This window comes from Puma concolor, chromosome B4 (assembly GCF_028749965.1).
Source record: "Puma concolor isolate L17-30 chromosome B4, mPumCon1.1.hap2, whole genome shotgun sequence".
NCBI classification, from domain to species: domain Eukaryota; kingdom Metazoa; phylum Chordata; class Mammalia; order Carnivora; family Felidae; genus Puma; species Puma concolor.
Genome location: NC_141673.1, coordinates 103,067,748 through 103,092,398, shown reverse-complemented (window position 1 = coordinate 103,092,398; position 24,651 = coordinate 103,067,748). Strand labels below are relative to the sequence as shown.

Genomic DNA, 24,651 nt, shown 5'->3' with positions numbered 1-24,651 from the left:
TCCATAGCTTGCTTTCTGCTTGGCTTGACTGCTATGGCTCTGTCACCCTTAGAATATGAGTCCTTGTAGTAGATGCATAAAATATCACAGGGATATTTAATACTTGACCCTTACTTCGTGTCAGGTACCATGCTTAACATCTTATGTGGATAATTTCAATTAATTGTCTCAATCCTATAAGTCTATCCCTAGTCTCAATTTACAGGTGAGGAAACCAAAGTTCATAAAGATGAAAACAATTGTGTAAAAGCCCAGTAATAGGGGTATTAGAACCATGATTTAAACCAGTACTTTATACTTTACCTCTAAGCTAAGCTAGTGACTTTCAAGTTTCCTTTGATGACAACCCATAGCAGGAAAAATATTTTCTCATGATGCCACGAATACACACATACACATATACATATATATCTGTACGTATGTGTCTATCCACACATGCATGGATATGAGAAAAATGTTTGGGGAAACAACACTTACTCTTACTGCCTTCTGACTCTATCATATTTATTTATTTATTTATTTATTTATTTATTTATTTATTTATATTTTGAGAGAGAAAACATGGGGAGGGGAGGGGCAGAGAGAGAGGGAGAAAGAGAGAATCCCGAGCAAGCTCTGCACTGTCAGCACAAAGACGGATGTGGGTCTCAAACCCACAAACCATGAGATCATGACCTGAATTGAAACCAAGAGTTAGAAGTTTAACTGACAAAGCCACCCCGGTGCCTCCTATTCTATTCTATTCTATTCTATTCTATTCTATTCTATTCTATTCCTTTCCATTGTAGTCTAATTTTATTTTAAAAGTTGTGTAGACCATCAAATTGCTTTCATAACCTTCTATAGGTCATTACTTATTATTTGCCATTGAAAGACGCTGGGCTAAACCATACTTAAACTATAGTGATTTTTCCACAGGAAGGTGTCTGGAAAGCCGAGTTCCAGTCCTAGGACAGCAACTAAAATCTGTGACTTTAGACAGCTGTCTTCACTTCTAGGACCTCATCCTGCTAAAGCCTGATGTGAAATGGAGTTTAATGAAATGCTGTGGAGGCCCAGCTCATGCTTTTCTTTAATCTCCTCAAACCCTCTGCTTACATCTCTGTCTGGGGAAGAAGAGTGGGTGCCCTTCCCCCCAGCCTTGTATCTCACATCTGCCTACCTGTGCACACACGTGATGCAGGAACAATGGACTGATGGTCTGGTGGTCTTCACCCTAGCTTTGGTGGTAGGCTTGATCACTGCAGCATGGGTCACAGAGAAAATATGGTTTCCACCTGTCTGTGACTTGTGATCTGAGAGATACAGAGAAAGAGAAAAAACTGTAACAAATCAGATAAACCACAATGGTGTGTCTGGATTCAACAGGACTGGGTCCTGGTATCCCCTTGACCATGAGTGGCTGTGTGACCTTGGGCATGACACCTACCCTCTGTGGGCATGTATTGGATACGAGGGACTTAGCTGAGGTCTCATCCAGCCCATTCTAGAATTATGAGTCCACACATTGAGACAGAGAGAAGAGAGAATGAGCCCTGGGTGGTGCTTACCATGAACGGCTAGTCCAAGAAACCCCTGTGGATGAGAATTCCTTTGTTTTTAATAACTAAAATAGCCTGTCATTCTTCCCTTGGCCTCCCTCAAAACGTGTTTATCTCATTCCAGTGAGTCTCAAACTTCCAAATTGGCTGCCTGTGGTAGGTGAGCTCCTCGGTGGACAGATTGCACACCCGTGCCAAGTGCCAGCAAGTTACTAGAGCAGATCTGCACACAGGAGTTTCCCGTCCCATAGATGAGGTCTGCTTGGGTGCCAGGCTAATTGGTTGCCCTGGTCTGTGAGTGATGGTCACGACGTCTGTGGTAGAGGCCGAGCCAGTTCGACTGTGAGGTTGGCTGGTTTACACACAGGTCCTCGTGTCTCTGACTGGGGGGTGAGGATTGCGTGGGGCTGGTATGCTGCCCCTAGCTCTATGCATCTCAGGTGGCCCAGGAAAACATGCTCTTTCCTGGATCCTGGTCCCCAGGTGGCAGTATTGGCTCCGACACCCCTGCAGCAGCTTGCACTCCACCACCTGGAGGCCCAGCGCAAGGGCAAGGGCACCACTGGCATGTGCTCTGTCTGGAGGCTCTGCCCTGCATGCACCCTTCACCTCTCACCTCTCTGGTGAGGACGCTCAGGCCATTAGGCCTGTGCCCCTTAGCCCTCTGCACTGTTTTAGGACTGGGGGTGTCTTGGGGGTGGTCAGGAGGCTGAGCTGCTTTTACCTGCCCCTAGGCTCCTCTTTCCTCTCCCTGGCAGCCCCTCTAGGAGACTACTGTGCTCTCCAACTGGCTACAGAATTCACAGACTGAAAGAGACTTGAAAGGGTCACCTTGCCCCGCTACCCAGAGGGAAGACACAGAGTCATTCAGTGACCACGGCGTCTGAGGGCAGAGGTGGGGCGAGCTGCTACCCTGGTGTAGGGACTCCCACAGGCAGAGAGGGCCGCAGCTGAGGCTGCCTGTGCATTCTCCCTCTCTTCCCATCAGCAGGGGAGGCTGTCTCTGCCTCTACCAGGGGCAGAGAGACCTCTGGCTCCCCTTGAAGAGGCAAGAGGAGGAAGATCCCAGCATTGCTACATTCCAGAGCAAGTCCGGTCTGCATTTCCGACAACTGCTTTGTAAAAAATGAGCCACATACCTCCAGCCAACATTCACGGAGCACCTGCTATGTGCTAGGCACTTCCCCATCCTTAAAATGCATTTGTGCACAGCAGCAGGCCCCGGTTTATCTCTGGAATGATATGCGGGCAGGAGGTAGGTTCCCCACGTGCTCCTGCCCTTCCGATGACGTTAACGGTGTACGACCAAACACATAGGTGCTGCCTCCTCTCCCTTCTCTGCCCCAGTTAGTTAAGGAGAAGAGTGCTGTGCCCCGCTCACAGCTGGGGAAAAGGAGCATACGCCTGCAAAATGTTTCCTGCAATTGCGGCAGGAGAAGGAGATGCAGTTATGTTGGCTTGAGCCAGGTTCTGAGCAGACACTGCAGGTAAGGAACCTGGAGTGCTGTCTTCTCGGGGAGAGAGGTGCTGTCACTCAGTGGGTGGGAGGACACAGCAGTGCTGTGACTGGGCCGGGCCCAGTGTGAGCCCCATCCTCACTGTGTCTCCTGGGGACACAAGCCTGGCTGCTAGCATTACAGGCAGTGAGAAAGGGCGGGAACTATCGAGTGTAGGACTTGTACTTGACACAAGCCTTGTTAGGACCTGGAGCCTGCCGACAGTGCTTTGTCCCTTGGATGCCCAGAAGCTTTTGCTGCCCCCTATCCCCTACCCTTGTGGTGCCTGTTGTGGGATTCTCCCCAGCCCAGTTAGCTCCTGTTCCCTTGAATCAAAATGGGTGAAGCGTTGAGGAGAAAAGACAAAAGAAAAAGACCTAGGATTTGTTCCATAGAAACTTGTGTTAGTGGGATGCCTGGATGGCTCAGTCAGTTGAGCGCTGACTTCGGCTCAGGTTGTGATCTTGAGATTCATGAATTCCAGCCCTGCATCAGGCTCTATGCTGATGGCTCGGAGCCTGGAGCCTGTTTAGGATTCTCTGTCTCTGTCTCTGTCTCTCTCTCTGCTCCTCCCCCTCTCATGCTGTCTCTCGCTCTTTCTCAAAAATATAATAAACATTTAAAAAAATTTTTTTTAGAAACTTGTGTTAGTCCTTATAAAACCTTTGAAAAGGAGAAGCAGAGTCAACATAATTTGTAAGCTTGCACTCTTGATTTCTTTCCATCTTCAGCCTTTCCACTTGAGGTTTGGGCAGAACAGACTAGTTTGCCTCACAGAGAGCTGGCTGAAGGGGAGTGCAGGTCACTGCCACCCACTTTATAGATGAGCAAATAGAGGCTACCAGAAGCCCCCAGTCCCCACTGCCAGGAATCAGGAGACGGATGGAGGTGCATTCCCTCATTTCTCAGCCTCAAGTAATTAAATCCACTAGCTGCCAACTCTGCCCAGACTGCCCCTGAGGCAGAACGCCCATGCGTGGTCAGTGCTGGGCAGATGCTTCACCTCACGCTGCCTTCTTCCTCACCACAGCAATGGAGATTAAGCCATGCAACCTTTGTAGACTTGTGAGGGCTAAGTGAGGTAAGGAATGCTTGATAGTTGGTGAAGCTCTTTACATGTGTTTATCTGCCCTGGATTTCCACTGTCTTCTCTATACTGCCTTCTCCAAAGTCCTGGTCACCTCATGATTGGTGGTCTTATTGGGGGGAACAGCAGAAACTTTGAAGCCAGATCACCCTGTGTTTGAGTTCCAGCTCATTCATATGCCAGCCATGTGACTTAGAGCAAACTAACCACTCTGACCCTCAGTCTCTTCATCTGCATAATAATACCCACCTCTCCAAAGTGACTTGAGGATCAATTCAGATGAGGGCTGTTAACAAGCACCCAGGACAACCTGGCCCTGATCAGCCTTTACCCCAAAGACGCCCATGGACACACGTTAAGATCTTCCTCCTTCCTCAACTCCTCAGACCTGCTTCTGCTTATCAGCAGTTTTCCAGCTGGAAATATTTGCCTTCTTCACTCTGGAGAGTGGGGTGCAGGAAGGTGACTCCAAGGTGAAAATGCCTGGGATGAAAACACAGAGGGGACTTAGAGTCCTTAGTTTGAGGATCCCCACTGCAGAGGCAGCAGAAGGGAGGCTGGGCTGAGTTTCACCCCTCACCTAAAGTGAGGCCACAAGACTTGCGATATATGCCTTTGTCTACTTGGTACATCTGCAGTGATCTCTGAGTTAGATGTATCTTGGCAGATCCATTTAGTGTTCTGTTCTTTGGGGAAGCCAAAGGTGCCTTTGGAGCCTGCAGAACTGACTGGCTGAAGCCAGGCACGCACCTGCCCTCTAGTGGTGATAAAGGGAAAGGCATGGGCAGCACGACGCTAAGGTACTATATGGTGTGTGTGGTCCCCCAGAGATTCAGCAGTACCAGGCAGCACAAGTCCAGACTAGCCCAACACGTGCGGGTCATACAGATTTGGGGTTCCACACACCCATTCCTTTGTTCATTGCTTCAACAAATATCTACGGAGTATCTACTATGGGTGGGGAGGAGGGTGGTTCTAGGTGGTTAACAGTGATCAAGACAGGCAAGTCTACATGCTCATAGTTTTCATTCTAGTGAGTATGCTGTTTCTTGGGCATGGGTGGAGGTGCTTCTCAACCCTCCCCTTGCCTCAGAGTCAAGAAATCAGCAGCCAGGCACCTGATTCATGCCAGGATTTCTTATTTCTGTTCCTTTTAAAAAATGGTACCAGCAATTAAATGACACAATATAATAGAAAGACCATCGAACGGAGAGTTAGTTGGGATGTATCTGAATCTTGGTGCCTCCACTTACTAGCTGTGTGACCTTGGACTCCTCATTTAACCCCCCAGCTTGGCCTGTTACCTTCCAGCAATATGCCAGGAGCTAATGAGCCAGTGCTGGATGAGAGCATACAGTCCCTTGGGCTCTCCGGTTATGGGGGGGGGGGGGGGGCACCGTGACAGCCACCTGCCCTGTGGCTATGAATGCTGGAGTGCCTTTCACCTGGCATTTGGAAGGAGCAAATAATTAATATATTTGCTTTATAATTTAAAAAAAGGAAATAAATTCATGAAAATTAATTTGATACAATTTTATCAGTTTCACTGTGTGCCAGTATTTCAGTTACCCACTGCTGTGTAACAAACCACACCAAAACTTAGTGGCTTAACACAACAGTGTGTCATTACTTGTTGTGATTTCTGTGGGTTGATTGGGCTCAACTAGGCAGACTTTCCACTTAACATGACTGCTGCTAGGGCTGGGAGGTCCAAAGTGGCTTTTTCACATGCATGTGTGGCACTTCTGCTGGGCCAGCTGGACCAGCAGGGGGAAAGAGAGGACTTGATCAGGCATCTGTCTCTTCATCATGTCTCCAGCGGGTACCTGGCCCTCTTCTGTGGCGGCTCAGGGCTACTAGAGCTTTACGAGAGGCTGAGCCCCAAGGCACAAGTCCTTATCAAAACTCTGATTGCATTGCACTGACCAGAGGAAGTCCCAAGGCCACGCTCAAGGGCAGCATGGGAAGGAGCCACACAGGACATGAGTACCGAGGGTCATGTCCATTGGGTGCCACTCACGTAACAGTCTCAATGATGATGTGAGGAGCCCTTCCTAAAGCAGTGGGGCTGTGTCTTCAGTAGTTTTGGGAATCAAGGTGCATTTTGTTGCTGCTGTCTTTCCCAGGAATGACTATTAATTGGTAAGTTCAAAGTTTCTGTAACCTGGTGTGTCAGGAAATAATAAGATGAGCCTGGAGGAGTCACTCCTTCATTTCTCTGAGTGGAGCCACCTCAGAAGAGAGGTTGTCTGCACATTGAGAATCCATAAACTTCCTTATTCATTTCTCCTTTCCTGTTTGTCACCAGTGAGAGAATGGTGGCATTGGAGGACTAGGACATAAATGGCACTAAGGTTCTGTGACAGTGAGCACATCAAATTTTAAGGTCACCAGGCTCTAGACACAAGCTCCAAAAAATAATTTCCAGCTGTCAAGTCTTAGTGGTTTTTTTTTTTTTTCCTGTTTTTATCTCTGATGTAGAGGTGTGGGTTAATCATACTCCTCAGGTCATTAACCCGCCCTTGTCTTGTTTTACTTATTTTTGTATGTATGTATGTATGTATGTATGTATGTATTTATGCTTTTCATTCTAAGGCACCTAATGTGTATCCTTTCATTTGTACACATTCTTCCAAGCTGTGTATTTCTCTTTTGTTGGCATATATGTTATGTTTAATTTACACAGCCAGGGCTGTATTATAAATCTATTTTTGCTTTTTATGTTTTCCCTTAGTACCGTGGTTTTTAGGTCCATCCGTGTGGCTCCATATTTTTCTAGTTGGCTGTTTTTTGGTGTGCACTCACCCATTGCCCTCCTCTCTCCTGCCCAGTGGGGGACTCCTGGAGTGTGTCAGCTCCCACCCTACAAAGATCACCTCTGGGGACAACCTCAGCATATATGTGAGCATTTCTATAGGCTCTATGTGCAAAAGCTGAATCTCTAGCACAGTGGGCATGTTTATAACACATGTGATGAGGTAGTGCCAGAACTTTTCTGAGTGGATGCCCCGGGCTGTCCTCCAGCAGCAGTACCAAGGGGCAGAGCTTCTCATCACAGTCCAGCCCTAGCATTAGCCATAGCAAGAAGATACAGACACAGCCCCTGCTCACAAGGATCCCGAGACATCACTCTTCCATGCATCCTTGACACAGACCCTTGTGGACATGTGTCTTCAGATTTCTCCTCGACAATCTGACCTGGCCCTGGGCACCCCGAGCCACACCCACCTGTCTCAGTACCCATGCCTCATCCACCTGCCCTCTATGTGTCAGCATATCTATGTCATGGCAACACACCAAAGCAGCTGGGATTGGATTTATTCAAAGAGGGGAACTCAGTGAAGATGAGAGATCTCACCTACCCAGGTTTAGCTAACACATCTCAGAAGTAACCATAGACAGTGCACTGGAACACAGTCACTGGCAGCAAATGCTTTGTCTTACCATTGTCAGTGAGTCTGAAAAGCTGGCTTCTTGTTTGGTAGGGATGGAGTAGACAATGTTACTTTAATGAAATGACCTGATGCCAACCAGATCACCTGCTCTAGACACTTCATTTCACAGGAAAGGACACTAAGACCCAAAAAAGTGATCTCAAGACCGTTGGGTAGTTGAGAGGCAAAGCTGGGGCCAGAACCCAGGGTCCCATTTGTCCAGCCTGACTTCTCTCCTAACCACTGCCCTTGTTCCTTCTACACTTCAGGGACCCTGGATCCACAGACAGTCTTCAACTCTGTTCCATGAGGTTGAACTCCTTCCTTCCCCAGCTTGGTCTTGAAAAAGGCTCATAAATACTAAAATTGGGTTTATTGGGTTTATTATCCCTCCCTCTCCAATTTAGTATGGCCAACTAAAATGAAACAGGAATAAATAAAATAAAGAGGGGGAAGAAGAAAATAACAATCAAAGCTATTTCTCAGTAGTGTAAAGTCAGTTATGGAATAAGGGAATAATATCCCGCAAGAATTCTAGGCCAGTGCGTGTTTCCCCCTCTTTCCAGGTGGAGAAAGCAGAATTAGAAAGGCACCCAGGGAGGGACTGTGAAGAGACATGACCAATTATTTAGCAAAGAGATCTAAAATTACCTGTACAAGGAGGTCTGGGTGGCCCAATCAGATAAGTATTTGGATTTCATCTCAGGTCATGATCTTATGGTTTGTGGGTTCAAGCCCCAAGTCAGGGATTCTCTCTATCTCCTTTTCTCTGTCCCTCCTTGCTCGCTCTCTTTCCGTCTTGAAATAAATAAATAAACTTAAAAAAAGAAGATAAAATAACACCTACAGTCCCACATTATCCTGTTCACAAGAGTCACAAGGTAGGTTTTATTCCTTATAAATGTCTCTTCCTTGTATAACTCAAAGCAAAAATTCCTAATGTCCTCCTATGATGCCTTCATTCTTTCATTCGACATTCTCTGAAAGCATAACCATAGTAGTAGTTTCAGAAACAGTCAAATAACATTTATATGCCTTTGTAAAATTGACAAAGTTGAACATAGGAATCTATGCTTAAGAAAATCTTAATTCTGGATGAGTGATTAATTAGGTAGGAGGGCAGGATTTGAAGATAAGGGGATGAGTTCTGGTAGTAAATAAACAAATAGCTCCCTGGACATGGTCAAAGAAGAAGTTTGCTGTTCCACATCACAACACCTTGGGATACCCCAAAAACTTGCTCTGCAAATTAGAATAGGTTGGGGGAGAAGGGGATTTCAGAATTTTGAGCTAATTTTCTATCTACCCAATAAGAGAAACGTTAGAAATAATGCATGCTTTCTTTGTAATCCTAAGCCGCACCAGGCACCAACTTTGTGAATGGGGTCTCCCAAAGAATCCTCTGAAAGGAACGTGACGTGTAAACATCATGGTGTCTGTTTGTTTGTTCCAGGGACTGTGCCACTGCACACTGTCCCTGACCCTACAACCCAGCGCTTGACCTAGCTGACCCCATGCCTTGGGTTCAGGGGAGATTTTTAAATTTATTTTTGAATTCAAATGCTGTAAAATTCACCCTTTTAATAATGCACAATTTGGCAGTTTTTAGTATATTCAGAGTTACATGACCACCATCACTATCGAATTCCAGAACATTTCATCACCCTGAAAGCAACTTCATACCCACCAGTGGCTACTCTCAATTTCCTCCCTTCTTCTGCCCCCCAGCCACTGGCAGCCACTAATCTACTTTCTGTCTCTGCAGATCTGCCTATTTCGGACATTTCATATAAATGGAATCATACAAAATGTGGGCTTTTGTGACTGCCTTCTTTCATTCAGTGAATGTTTTCAGGGTTCGTCCATGTTATAGACTGAATGAATACTTCATTCATTTTTGTGGCTGAATAATATTCTGTCATGTGGACATGCCTACCACATTTTACTTATCTGCTCATCAGTTGATGTGCTCAGGGAGGATTTTAGTACTAAAAATGAACTGAACTGAACTTGAAACCGATAGACAGTGAATAACTTTTTCCGATTCCTGAGGAGGCTGTTAACATGACAAAATCAGTGGTTTAGGATGATGTCTGTGGTGGGTGGGCCATGAAGATCTGATTTGCAGTGAGGAAGAAATGGGCATGATGGAATTTGGAGATTGTTCTACGAAAGAGGGGAGAAAGGCCAAGGTCACCCAAGAAATCTATGTTCAAGGAGAAAACCTGAACTCTCACTCTCTCCAGCTCTGACCATAAAGCCATAAAGCCATCAAGCCACAGGCTTACAAAAGAAGCTCATTCTGAGGGAGGGGAACACCCAGTGATGGTTTCTACCTTGTCTCATATGTCTCCTGAAAGCTCTGTTGAAAATAAGCCTACCACACTCCTTCCCGGAATCCTCATGACTGATAATTGCCTTGTGCACAATTTTCTGCCAAACCCTGTTGTTAATGAAATGATGATTTAGTTATCCTTGTCAGTACTAGCCCAAATTGTACGAGGACCCATTACTGCATCTGTGAGGCTGGGAGGAATGCCCTGCCAAGGCACCTGTGAGCGGTTCCTACAATGGGCATTCTCAGCTCAAGCTTGACTGGGGAGTGGAGGCTGCCAGAAGCCATGGGTGCAGCCTGCTGCCTGGACCCCCGCCCCACAAATAGAGTTGGAAACACCTAGGAGCAAAGTGAGAAACCAGGCCAGAGCACAACTCTGTTTGTCAATTTTGACCTGCAAAGCCTGGGGCTGCTTCTTGTCAGCATGTGGGGAAGGGATGCACTGAAGGACTGTGGTGACATGTCAGATTCCCTGAGGTCCAGGGAGATGCTCAGCTGGCTGGTGGACATGGGCATCCTAAACCACCTCCTCAGGTGATGCCCACAATATACCTTTCTTCCCTCCTCCCCAGTCTGCCTGTGGTTTGGGGCTTCCACTCCTTTCCCTGCCCCTGTTCCCAGGACTGCACTCTCCAGCCTTCCTGGACTGCTCATGCTGGCTGCTTTGCAAGAGAAGAGAGCAGTAGAAAGAAAGGGAGAGGGACATGGGTATGGTTGGGGCAACCCCATGGTTGCTGGTCAAGGCAAATATAGACAGAAATAAAGTTACTTGGCTCACATGATGTTCAGTACACCTGTGTGGGCACAGGAGTACGTGTGCACACACACACACACACACACACACACACACACACACACATTTCCCCTTCTCTTGTCTTCAGGAATATTCTGTTTAGGAGTGAGGTCCTCAGGTTTGGAACTAGTCTATCCGAGTTGTGATGGAGAAATGTAGCTCAGCCTGGAGTGTATTGCCTTTTGGGGGCTTTTGTGAAGTTAGCAGAACCAGCCTCTCACCTCGGCAAACCAGGTAGTGGAGGCTATGTGGTGGAGGAGTGCTGGTGTAACTCTGGCCACCAAACCCACAGCAGTGTGTAATAGATGCTCAAAACCTGGTTGCATGCCTAGTCATTTATTCTGACCACCTCCTGCATTCTCCTCTAAAAAGGTTGTGGCAACTTACAACAGCATTAATGAAACAGATAAGCTAAATTATGTGAGAGGAGCATATAATATAATAAAACAGAATATAATAAAGTCAGAGGTAAGATCAGCACCTGGGAATCTCTCTTTTGTAGCTGAAATTTGGCCCTGTGAGTCACAGGGCTTCCTGCTTTTGATAGTGAGAAGGTGTCATTGGGGGTCCTGATATGGATGGTGTGTAGGGTCAGAGTGTGGTGCCTTGATACTATCCCTGAAGTAGAGAAAGAAAAGATTCCATGACTGCTTCTGGGGGCACCCCTCACAGGAGGTGGGGGTGGGGGGGAGGATGCCAGCACTCCTGTCAGCACAAGCAACAAAGTATTGCAGCCCAAATTATCCAGCTGGAGCTGAGGGTAAAATCCCCATTATCTATAGTGGCCATTTTCAATGTTTTGTAAAAAGCAGTGGTACCCTTCTACTCCAATAAAATCTTGTGCAAGCTCCTCCCAGAGAGAGGGGGAAAAAGGATAGAGAGAGGACTCCTTCCTCACAGCAGATTTGTGCTGAGCTCAAAAAAGGCACTAGACTATAGCGTGTCTTGCCTAAAATCTATAGTTCTGTTCTCTTGATGCCATCTGCTTCCTAGGTGGTGTCAGGACATCTCAGGCCCTATGTAGGGGATTTTCCAGGGGTCTCCCCCAAAGATTGTAAGGAGATTCATGTGTAAGGGGTTGGTATTATGAAGACACAAGGTGAGAGCTACAGCAGAGTGATGGCCACAACCTTCACATGACAACAGCCTCCACAATGGCTGTTTCCACCTTCTTGGCCCCATGTTTCCACCTTCCTGACATCACCTCTAGGGTTCCCATGCAGTAGGGGGTTATTTCCCACAGGGGACTTACCATTTACTCTGAACCACCAAACTCACAAGCTAATCTCCATGGTACAGACAGTGCCTGTTGTGGGCAAGGGGTGGGTGGATAGGGGCGTCTGTGGCAGAGAAGGTGCCTGCCATAAAGAGGGAAGATGGAGGTGGAGGAGAAAGCATGGCCGCATCAGAGAAGTGAAAACGGGGTGTGGGTGTGTCAGGGAGGGTGAAGAGACCAGATGGATGCACATTTTGACTTGATTCTATAGGAAATGCCATGTGACGCATGACCAAGAAGGACTTGTCTTCTGTCTAGGACCCAGCTAGGAAACATCCCCAGGCAGAGGGAAAGTCAGGGGCAGTGTGAGGGTCTGCAGCAGCTCCTGCGAATGTACATGAATACAGCTGAGCATGTGTGGCCAGCCGCATCTCTAAACCAAATCCTTCTGGTGGGGATTATCCATTACTTTCTCTAGTTCTTCAAGTCCCTTAATCCTCTAGGCTCTGAGCATGGATAATCCAGGGTTTACATAGACCTGATTTTTCACAAGCCTTTGCAAGACCACTGTGTACTATCTTGCTGGAGGAGAAACTGAGGCTATATGTTCTAAAAAGCCTAGTTCTAGAGCTTCCCTGGGATCATTCTGTGGTGGGCCTTGGGGTATGGGCTGCTGGCCCCTTGTTCAGTGATCTGGCTTCTAAACTTGGTTCTCTCCCCATATCTTATCAAGAGAGGAAAGGATGTACCTAATTGCTTCTTTCAGGCACAGGTTGAGATAATCCCCATTCCCTGGTGCTCCTTCAGCCTACTGGTGAGTGGAGAGCAGGCTAAGAAAGGTATACACTTAATCCTTACCCATGTGGGAAAAAGGGACAGAGGGAGGAAGAAAACTTGAAGCTGAGATGAGAAGGGATGGCCAATGCTGGTAGAGGTACAATGTCCCCATGCACACTTTCTTCTCCGAGAGGATTGCCTGTGCTAAATATAAAGAGTTTAGGGCACGGGTCATGGGGATGGTAAGGGGACCGGTGGGCTGACAGTCTGCATCCATGTGGGCACTGTCCATCTATGTATAGGCTTTGACCCACCCTCTCCAAGCCACAGCCTCTGTCATTTGCCCTCTTAGTTCCCTCCTCCTAACTGGGCTGCCTCTTTCTCTCTTTCTCCCTGAGGCTATGACAATGGCTGGGTACCCAGCCATGGTATGGACGTCAGCCTCAGTTTCCAGTTCTCAGCAAGTGTATGAGTGTGTGTGTGTGTGTGTGTGTGTAAGGCCTGGGGCTGGGGTCATCCACAGAGCACAGAAGTAGACAGCTTCTGAGGGTGGGGCCGCCCGTCGGTCACACCCTACACCCTGGAGCCCTGAGGACCTGTCACTCAGACCCACCACCAGCCTCAACACCATGAGCAGCCAAAGCAGCATCAGTCACTGACCAGAGGAGCCCAGACGTCACAGGAGTAAGTTAAGCCCTGGAGGGACTGGGTGTGGCTGAGGTCAGTGAAGGGCAAGTAAAGCCAGGAACCCTCAGAAAGAGCAGGAAGCATAGAACAGAAAAGAGGAAACAGCAGAGCTTTCTCTGGTCCTCTCCCTTGTTCAGTGCACAATATCCACACCCCTTTCCCTCGGGACTGAAATCTGGGGGGCGGGGAGCACTGCTGAAGCTGGAGAGAACTGGTAGAGCAGCAAAGAGTGTGAGGATTGGAGGGAAGTATGACCAATGGAATCTCTCTAAAAGTGCATGGTTGGTAGTCATACAACGCCCAAAGGCAGGGACCGGGGAGGCCCAAACTCAGTGGTCATGTGGGGACTGCTGAGGAAACTTGTAGAACCTCAGCTGGCCATGTGATGAGGGACGGAGATAGTGAATGGGGGGAGGGGTGATTTGGACAAGAAACAAACCCTGCTTTCACTTACAGGTGCTCGCAATGGCCAGTACCTTGAAGAAACTCTGGAATAAATACATCTGGGCCTTTGAAAATGGAGGTAGGAGATGGTGTCATTTAATGGGAACTTTTGCTTGTTTATTCAGCCCATCCTGATGTCAAACATCTTGAGGGACAAGACATAGTAATGACCAAGACCTTGGGAACTGGCTGAAGGGAGTGCTCATGGCAGTGGGCATGGTGGCCAGTTCAGCTGTCTCCCTGACCCTTTGCTTTTCTAGACCCAAGGATGGATTCCCGGCTCCTCGTACACTTGCCACTCCCTGTCATTCTTCTTTCTGTCTTCTATCTTTTGGTGGTGGCAAGTCCTTGCTTCATGTCTGGATGGGAGTGTCTGAGGTTTGCAGGATCCCTCGCCGCCTATAGCCCAGGCCTGGTGGCCCTCTCAGGGTACATATTCTATGAGGTAAGCCCGGTGGGGCCCTGCAGAGTTCTAGGGTCTTCTCCGTTCTGGGGTGCCCAAAGACCATGATCTTCCTATGCATAAAGCTGAAAAGCTTTGGAGGGGACACATATAGGAGCTGAAGTTCCGTTCCATCTTTGGTGACCCTGCCTTCCCTATAGAGACACAAATCCCATCACCAACTCCCATTTACCTTTTATTTAAATGGAAAAATAGATGTCAGCAGCAAGCAAGATAGAATGTATTACCCCCCCCCCATGCACACCTAAAAGAACCCCCCACTGCCTCCTGTTTCTGCCTAGGCTCTGTTATTCTCTGCCTAGTGTTCCAAGCTCCAAACGCAGGGTCCCTTCCAGACACCTTGCTGTCAGCAAATCATTGGTCAGCATGTGTGCACTGGGCATGAATTGGGTGCCTGGCTGTGCAAGAACCTGCAGAGCCGCTGCTGGAGAAGGCACCCCTCACCCCTGCAGTTTCCGCTCTAGGTGGAGAGTAATTTGTGGAAATGGGTGATTACAATTCACAACAGGAAGTATGTGCTAGGGACGGGGAGGAGGCGCAGAGACCCATTTGGGGTGTCAGGAAGAGCTTTCTAGAGAAAGTGGTCATCATCACTGGCATTTTACTGCGATTATTACAGTGAGACACTGCTCTAAGTGCTTTCCAAGGACCTGCTCATCAGTCCTCATACCAGCACTGCCCCAAGATACAAAGGGGCCAGGTAACATAGCAGGTGGTGAGCCTCTCTGGCCACAGAGCTTGCCCCTTCACCCCCAGCCCCTCTGCCTCAGTGCACCAGCTGGGAGGAGATGAGGCAAGCGGTCCAGCCTGAAGAAGCAGGTCCTGACAGCCACACCTCTCACTTTCCCTCCTCTATCCACTGGTCTCCATTCCTCATTAATGTTCACCTCCAGGCCACCCTCTGCACTGCTGACAGAATGATCATCCCAGACACCTATGCACCAAAAGGAACTGCTGACCTTATGAAGGCTTCCCAGCAGCAGGGGTAAGGCAACCCTTTCGATGGGTATAGAAGCCTCCCACAGTCCTCTCAGCTCAGCCTTACATTCCCACCTCGCCTCCTACTACTGCCTGGGCAGCCTGCATGCCACCTGCCTCCTCCAAAGCCACACCGCTCCCCAGGCCCACAGCCTTGCTCCATGGGCCCCAGGCCTTGGCTGTTACCTGACCCTGACAAATTCCTACATATTCTGTAGACTCAGGCTTCTCCTGAAGCCTTCCTTGGCTCTCCAAGTCCAGGTCATTTGTTTCCTTCTTTGGGTCTCCACCTCTATTCTCCATGGTGGACCAGGGGCAGGTCTACCAGCTGGGTAGCACTGCTCATGTGTATGTCTCCCTAGCTCTACGTTCAGTGACTTCCTGGTAGGTCAAAACCAGCCATGGTGGGAGCATTTACACCATAGGAACTGGCCAACTCTACAAATCAGTCTCCCCTCTCCTACCCTAAGGGCCTGTTAAACGATTTGTTGGTCTCACTCTGAAGGGCAAGTGCTTCAAAGGCAGGGTCACTCCTCCCTATTTTTATTTTTATTTTTGTAATTTAAATTAACGTTAGTTAACATACAGTGCAGTTTTGGTTTCAGGAGTAGAACCCAGTGATTCATCACTTACATACAGCACCCAGTGCTCATCCCAACAAGTGCCCTCCTTAATGCCCATCACCCATTTAGCCCATTACCCCACTCACCTCCCCACTAGCACCCCCCAGTTTGTTCTCTGTATTTAAGAGTACCTTCTTGTTTGCCTCCTTCTCTTTTGTCATCTGATTTTTCCTTCCCTTCCACTTTGTTCATCTGTTGTGTTTCTCAAATTCCACATATGGATGAAATCATATATTTGTCTTTCTATGACTGACTTATTTTGCTTAGTATAATACATTCTAGTTCCATCCACATTGTCGCAAATGGCAAGATTTCATTCTTTTTCATCGCCAAGTAGTATTCCATTGTATGCATATACCACATCTTCTTTATCCATTCATCAGTCGATGGACATTTGGGCTTTTTCCATACTTTGGTTACTGCTCACTTCTCTTTTAAAAGTCAGGCCCAGCATAATGTCTGCTACCTTGCGGAAGATACAGATACTTTGTGAAACATGAGACATACCCCAGAGAGCTTGTCATTTAATTGTGGCAACAAATTGCTCTGCTTCCACCATAATCCTTTGAAAATCTGCCATGTCCACATCCATTTCTTGCTCAGAAGCCCTTGGTAGCTCCCTTGGCCTATATGACCCAAATGTGAACTCCCACAAGGTAAGGATTTGTCTCAGTGCTCAGAACAGTGGCTAGCATGGAGAAGTGCATAGCACCATTCAACCTGTCATTTTCAAATGAATACTAAATGATAAAGTTCAAGCTCCTTAAGATAGTCTTTAAGTCCCCTCATTAACCAATTCTGTTCTCTCTCTTCTTCTGCGGCTGCTCCTCTCCCAGTGGAAGCCTCCGCTGCATTCTCACTGATCCCTTTCTGGCCTCAGGGCAGTTAGGAGAGGTCCAGGCACCCTGCACTTCTCCCTGGCATGCTCAGGGCCTCCTCATTCTCCAGTCCTCTACCAACTTCTGGAACACCTCGTGGTTCCTACTCTTCTTCCAGCCCCAACCTTACAAGGTTTCCTACATCTCAGTGAGCCTTTGAGCTCCTTGGGGGCAGGGTTGATGTGTATAAAGATTGGTGTCCCTCCAACACTCCAGCTCCTGGATTAGGGTCTCACACATAGTAAGTGCTCAGTGTAGCTGTGTGGCCCATAGTTGTGGACATTAAAAAAAAAAATGAGAGTCCAGCAACACGTATGCACATCCCAGCCTCTGCTCTAGCCACTCCATGGAGGTGATTTGATTAGCAATCACTCACTGAGTATCATTGAGGGTTGGAGAGGGACGATGGTGTCCAGAACTTGACTGGAGGAGGTTTTAGCCTCACAGGCCCTGAGCCAGGTGGGTCTCACCATGGCAGAGCAAGCTTTCCTTTTCTCTTCTTCCTCCCTGTTCATAGCCACCTCACTTCTGGATAACTACAGCTACTTCTGCCAGTCTGTAAATTATTACCAAGATAAGGGGATGGCAAGACATGGCAGCGTTAGGCCTGGAGAGAGTGTTGATAGGATGCACTTTGTAAAAACTGGAGCTTGATCATGGTGGCGTCACTTATGATGGGAGGCAGTGAATCCATTGGTTCCATGCAGCTTTGGAAGACCTCAGTTTGAATCTCAGCTCTGCCAATTACTTGCTGTGTTACAATGGGTGGCTTACTTACCTTTTATGGGCCACAATTTTTTTAATCTATAAAATGGGATCAATAATACCTACTTTATAAAAGGCAACAATTGAAAGAAGATTGAAGTGGCTATGTATGAAAGTGTTTAGCCCTGGGCCTGGCACACACTGAGTGGTAGCTAAGTGGTAAGTATTTCATTATTTTTAGCTGTTCTCTGTTCAACTGTAGCAGAACAAAAAAGCTTCTTTGTAGGAGAAAATCTAACTGAGGCTTGACAAGTCACCAGGTAGTGATTTAGATCCTGAATTGGGAGATACTGAGTGATGGGCTGAAGTCTTGCTACTCAAAGTGTGGTCCCCAGACCGGCAGCAGCAGCATCACCTGGGAACCTGTTGGAAATGCAGAATCTCATGTCCCACTCCAGGCACACTGGTTAAGAATCTGTGTTTCAACCGACAAGACGACCTGGAAATCTGCGTGCTCATTAAGATTACATGGCTACAGGCTACAGCACCTTTGGAGAGTCCTTCTGTTAACACTCTCAGTAGCTTCTCCCCATCTCCCTGTGCTCACAGGCATCTTCCTGCAGACAGGTAAGCACTGTGGGAGCAGGGGGCACCTAGGAACAGTGGGGACTGGAGCTGAAGCCAGCCTTGTTGGGGCCAGCTGCACCACCAGCAGGACAGTGGTCTGACTGAACTTCCCCTTGATTCCCAGCAGATGGCGAGCGTGTGTTGATTATGCTTTTCAAAGGCCATTAAATTGTTTGATACTGAAAGCACCAAAGTCCCTTTGGCTCTTACACACTTGTATGGAGTTATCTCTGTTAGCTGGGTCTGGGTTGGGTTTTAAGGCGCTCTGTTTGGATGCTTCCCTCAAGCATCCTTGTTGATGTTCTCAGGGTTTGTCCAGGTGGCCACATCTGAGGCTGATCTCAGAGCAAAACCTTGGTCCCATTACCTAGCAGAGGAAAGATGCTCCTTGATGTAACACCTCACACCACCAAACGATCTCATGGGCCCCCACTCTTCATTCATGCACCTGCATAAAAGTAAGCACTTTCCCCCATTAGCAACAAGGCTCTAGGCTAAATGAAAATGGAAAGATAAACAAATTTAAAAACCTAATATTATGTGGCAAGGATCATCATGCACCAAGAGCCATTCTTAAGTGTTAATGAGGAGAAAAAACACTACTTGTGAATCCAGACAGTTTGTAGGATTGAGTGGGATGGGGCGAGGTAATAATTTGGAGGAAGTGATGAAAGGGAAGGGACTCTTTCTAATCAAAAACTTCCCAAAATGAAGTCTGAGCAGAGAACATTTGGGAATTTGTCTTATGGGACCTGGGCTGGGTGTTCAATACCTGAGTTCTCTTCCCTGTGCCCTGGGAAGGATATTGGAAGGAGCCCAGTCTCTGAAGCCAGACCATGTTCAAATAACCTTGGGCAAGTTACTTAACCTCTCTGTGCCTCAGTTTTCCCATCTGTAAAATGGAGCTAAATATAAACCACATACTATTGTATTTATATAATATTTTAAACATGTAAAGTACCTGGCACACAGTAGATGCTACATAGGTGTTTAACAAGTGTTATTTCCCTCAAGTTTTAGTCTCCCCTTCAGCAAAACAGGCAGAATTGCCCTGTCTTTGGCAGTTGAGACCCCAGGAGAAGAGTAGAGAATCGACACCATCTTTTCTTCCTCTCCAAGTCTTCTTCATATTACGAAAGAAGCCAGAGCACATCACCTTTCTGCATGTCTGGCATGTTCTTCAAACAGTGGGCTGGCGCCAGATATGTGTCACATGGTCAAGGTAAGTGACACTGTTTTAGAAAGCCTTGCCCCAGGCCCTTCTGAGGCAGGTCCCTGTCTGCTGGCTGAGTCCTGAGCTTGGGAGGTGTGTATCCCTGTAAACAACAGTTTGGTGCTAAGGTTCCCCTTCTTTGTGGCCATGAGACCAGGCCTCTGCTCCCATTTTATCTCTGTTTTTCTTCAGAGCTTCCTACCACCCTTGGGCAGGGGACTGTGGGAGATTCTCAGAGCCATCTGCCTTGACAGTACAGAGGGAGTTATAAGCACTCTCGTTTGGCATCCTGTCAGCCCCAACCCACCATGATGACCTCAAACAGCTCGTGCCAGACCTCCTCATGATAGGACCTTCCCAAGGACTTTTTCTGTAAGGTATGCAGAAATGCTCCCTGCAGCTTAGACAATTGGAAGATGGGAGAAAAAAAAACCAAACCACTAGGCCCAGCTCCACTATTTCGCTTTATCTCCCCACGCCACCCTATAGCCTCCTTTGTCAGGATGCTGAATGCTTTGGTCCCCGTCTTCACATGCCTGTACTATGGACTGGCCAGTCTGGGACCCTGTGTGCAGCTCTACCTGTGGTGGAAGTGACATTTAACCATCCTTCAGCAGGTAAGAAAGACCCATCAGCTCCAGGGGTCTTGGCTGAGTCCTGGGTTCTATTCTTAGTTGCACCAGTGATGTGGTATCTGAACACGAACAAGCCCTTCTTAACGCTGTTCTTCCTTAGTTTCTAAACTTGTAAGGTTCTCAGTAACCATCTTGTCAATCCTAGAACCAACCCTAAGTCACTGACCTGATGTGGGACCTGGAACAAGTGACTTCCACACTTCAGACGTCAGTCTAATCCATGAAGTAAGGGTGGTGGGCTATATGACCTCAAAGCACTAATATCCTGAGAGCCTGGGATAACTGATGACCCTTCATGTGACCAGAGGGTGCCTTGTGGTTTGGGGAGTGCCAATGCCAGCTGGTGGTAGCAGCCTGAGGTATTCCTCAGGCCGCCTAGGATTGATTGAGTCCATCATCAATGTTCACAAGACATGGCTGGATTGGTGCAAATGGGGAGCCAGAACTGGGAGAAGGATCAGGAAGACTCTTGGGATCATAAATAGGGAGAAAATGGGGGCAATGCCTCACCATCCCCCTGCCGGTAGACAGGGAAGTGAAGACAAGAGGAGTCAAGGGTAACGTTCTTCCAGTTCCTCAGCACTGCTCACTGCTCTCCTGTTTATGTTCTCTCATGCTTTCCTTCACCCAGGGTCAGTTGCCACCGTTGCCCACTCCTCCTACAGCCACTTCACTGAGTGCTCCTTCCCTGATGGGTTCAACATGGCGGTCCTCCTCTGCAGCCTCAGTGTCATCAGCCTTTTCCTCAACTGCCACCACCAGACGTACCTGAGGGGCAAGCGGGAGAAGCTGACTTCAGGGGCAGGACCCAAGGACTGAAACTAGGAGAGCTGTCCCCACAGAGAGTCGGCAGAAGACAGTGTGGGTCACAGCCCACCTGTGCTGAGCAGATACCTCTGGGCCTGCATTTCATTCTGTGAAGGGTGGAGGAGAATTGCCTTCTTTCTGAAGTTCAGGAGAACAGAAATGGACCAAGCTCCTTGCACTCACTTCTGTTACAGCATTTCTCACATGGATTTGTCACTGTTTGATGTGAGCCCCCTCAGGAGGGACTATCTTGTTCTCAATGTTCCCCCCCCACCTGGCACAGCACCTTAATAAATGTGCATTTGGGTCCTTGTATTCCACGACTGGCCGTCATGACATTTGGTGAAGATCAGGGCTGGGGGCATGCCTAAAGCCAAGGCTGGCTTAATATCCAACCTTGCAGTAGGAAATGATGCTAAGAATATGCAAGGGTGGGTTTGTTTGCTTTCTAGCATGGCTGTGTCAATGTTTGCCCCTGTGTCTCTTCTTGTCTCTTCACTCTTACCTGCACTTGTATGATTCTGTGTGTGTAAATGGGAGAGGGTTATGTGTATATGTCCAATTTTTTTTTTCAAGTAAACATGCATGTTTCCATTTGAGTTTCTCTCAGTGTCATCTGCTTGTCTCTTCTGTATGTCTATGTAAGTGCCACATGGTAACAAAAGCCAACTGGGATCAATATTTTTCCTGTCCCCAATGGGAAACATGGAAGTTCCCTGAGAAATCTGAATATATGTTCCACTGAGGGCCTCCCAAGAGGCATGTGAGAAAAGGAGAAATGGGAAAAATGAATATAGCCATCCACTTCACAGAGAGGGAAACTGAAGACCAGAAAAAGGGAATATATGTCTGAGATAATATAGTATGGTGGAAGCAAACATTTGCTGATCCATTTAAAACCAGGAGTGGATTCATCAGGCTCTGTGCTGACAGCTCAGAGCCTGGAGCCTGCTTCGATTCTGTGTCTCCCTCTCTCTCTGCCCCTCCCCTCTCATGCTCTGTCTCTGTCCCAAAAATAAATAAAAACATTAAAAAATAAAAAAAAACAGGAGTGGATGGGTCTCTGGGAAGCAGTTGGCCTGGGAGCTGCCTCTGGGCTTCCAGGATGCTTATTTTTCTTTATAATCTCTCTTCTTCACTCTTTCCCCCCACTAAGTAAATCCTTATTTTGCGAAGGCTCCCCAGTAAAGAACATTCAAGAACTGTTGAAGTTTATGGAGTGCTATTTGGGGACTATCTATCCATCAGATACTTGAGCTAATTAACCGAAGGCCAGGCAGGGCTGCATCCTGTGGACAGTATATTCAAAGAAAATTTCCTCTAAGTTAGCAGGATGTGAACACATCCCACACAATTTTCCATACACAGGTTGAATGCCTTTGGAGGTGGGTGCATATCTCCTTAAACACATAAGACTAAAGTCTGTTCATGTGCTTAGCAGCCAGGATAAGGAAATATTACTCATTCCAGAGTTCAGAGCTAATGTTTGTCCAGGTCTGTGTAGCTGCTTTGCCTGATCAAGCAGCACAAGAGGAAGTGATATGTCCCAGTTCATGTCTGAATGTAAGGTTTTGGCTGGGGAGACCCTGACTCTACCTGGTTCAGGAGTACTGTGCAGGTATTGTTTATCAGTGTAGAAAGATTGTGTGAATCTTATAAGACACAAAGTTAATTTGTATTTGCCAAAACATAGCCAAATTCATAATTAATATTGTAGTTCATTTCTATGAACTTTTCTGTTTTGAGATAATGATAAGCAAGAGTGCTGGTTAAATTCTTAAATATATAGCAGAGCTGAGTTATAGCCGACAGTGGCCATGGGCCAAGACAAGGAGGCTGTGAGTAACCAGTGGGATGGTCCCAGAGACAGAAGCGAGGGGGCTGTGCTGAATCTGACATGAGGGTGCAAAAGATGATGGTCTGGGTTCCTACCTATCACTTCCTAAATCAGATTCCATCTAGTTGAAGGAATAACACCCACCCAAGACGGAGCAGCTTCGTGGTCACCTTCTAGCTCAGAGTTCAGTGAACACCCCTACCCTTGCCAGCTTCCATACACACTCCATTGTACGCTCAGCTGAGAATGTGTCCCAGGTGCTGCTGGGCCTGGACAGGTGCCTGGAGCCAGAGGTTAGGAGAAAAGCCATGTTCCTCTTTTACACTCCCTCCATTACATCACCCTCCTTTACACTCTTTCTTGGGGTTCTCTATGTAAATGGAGGAACCCTTCTATAAGAAGACAGAGTCTGCCTTTTGTCTTTTGTCCTTGGGCGGTCTTAAGGTAAAACATCTGCAAAGGTGGACTTTAACTAAGGTTTTTGGAATTCAAGCCCTCCCAATCAGGATCTAAGATCTTATGGATTTGCAAGTTTTGGGTAGTCAGCAAGCTCCTGCTGCAGATACCGGTGGGAAGAAGAGGGAATAAGCCACCAAAGAACTAGAAGACCTTGACTTGAAGCATCTGCTTATCAACAGGGAGAGGGAGAACAAGGGCTCATGAATAAAGTAAGGGATGATCCATTTCCAATAGCTCACACAGAGCCATTATAAAGGTGGAGACCCATGCTGGAGGACAGCACTCACTGGGCAGCAGCCCTGGACTCTCAGACAACAGCCAAGGTCAGAGTCGGCCTTTGCCCTCTTGCTGCCTGGGGAGGATGTGGGGCAGTGCGCATCCTCTTTCATTGTCTTTTTTTTTAAGTCTTATTTATTTAAGTAATCTCTACATCCCATGTGGGGCCTGAACTCACGACCCTGAGATCAAGAGTCACTGTTCCCAGACTGAGCCAGCCAGGAGCCCCTAGGGTCTTTTTCATGTATAGAACTCAAGTAGGAGAGGTTTTCAGCTCTAAAAAATATATTCTGACAGAACTGACATAATAATATATGATCATAAAAACCCCTTCTTTTAAAAATATTTAATAACTTAGCAATATAATATTAAATAAAAATGTAAGAGCATCCCAATTTTGTAAAGAATTACATATAAAGTATAAATACAAAACTGTTTGCAACAATCATCTATAGATGGTGAGATTATGGATGTTTTTAATTTCTTTGTATTTTTCTGTTTTCTGCAATGCTTATTCCTTTTTTTAATCGTAAAAATTTTACTATTGCAAATACAGGATACCTAGGCTGTTCTTTTTCCTGAGAGTTATGAAAGTGTTTATTGGATCTGCTCATCAGATCTTCATTATTGACACGGGTGGCACAGTTGACCCTACTACTGATCTCTCGGTCATGCAACATACAAATACAGAGGGCTAACTGTATTCTAGGTGCTGAGCTCTGTGTTAAGGATCTGACACATGGCAGGTATGATTTGCAGTAAAGGACATGTGAGTACGTAAAAAGCTAAACCTCTGGCCACTTCCACTGATCCAGGGAGTGTTAGGAAGAAAGCCATTTTTGTCCCGTGGTGGTGGTCAAAGAAGATTTTGAAAATAGACTTATATATAGTGTCAAATGTGAAAATGGGGCTGAACCCCACCCTTCTGTATCCAATCTTCCTGTGTGACTCCATTCCTTGCTTTGAAGACAGCTTCCAGAGCATTAGAAGTGAGGTAGGTATCCAAATGGAAATCTGAAACACTTTCTCAAAAATTAATTAAATAGGGTACATTTAAAAAAAATATCTGGGGCGCCTGGGTGGCGCAGTCGGTTAAGCGTCCGACTTCAGCCAGGTCACGATCTCGCGGTCCGTTCGAGCCCCACGTCGGGCTCTGGGCTGATGGCTCAGAGCCTGGAGCCTGTTTCCGATTCTGTGTCTCCCTCTCTCTCTGCCCCTCCCCTGTTCATGTTCTGTCTCTCTCTGTCCCAAAAATAAATAAAAAACGTTGAAAAAAAAATTAAAAAAAATATCTGTGTTTAAGACATAACTTTTGCCCATACCATGGACTCATTTTTGGT

General features: G+C 47.1%; 1 protein-coding gene across 3 annotated transcripts; it reads left to right on the top strand.

Annotated features, from left to right (window-relative positions):
* The first annotated feature begins 1,303 nt into the window (after window positions 1-1,303).
* LOC147579378 (uncharacterized) lies at window positions 1,304-21,343 on the top strand. Of its 3 annotated transcripts, XM_086714263.1 has the most exons (7): window positions 1,304-13,363; window positions 13,823-13,889; window positions 14,071-14,255; window positions 15,167-18,084; window positions 18,393-19,306; window positions 19,490-19,674; window positions 20,564-21,343. In XM_086714263.1, the coding sequence occupies exons 2-4, from the start codon at window positions 13,832-13,834 to the stop codon at window positions 15,260-15,262; spliced, it is 339 nt and encodes a 112-aa protein (XP_086570389.1). In that variant the 5' UTR covers window positions 1,304-13,363; window positions 13,823-13,831; the 3' UTR covers window positions 15,263-18,084; window positions 18,393-19,306; window positions 19,490-19,674; window positions 20,564-21,343. The 3 variants fall into 3 exon arrangements, 2 of the variants coding, with proteins under 2 accessions (XP_086570389.1, XP_086570388.1); XR_015253860.1 differs by having other exon boundaries at window positions 1,304-3,028; window positions 13,078-14,255; XM_086714262.1 differs by having other exon boundaries at window positions 1,304-13,889.
* The last annotated feature ends 3,308 nt before the right edge of the window (window positions 21,344-24,651 follow it).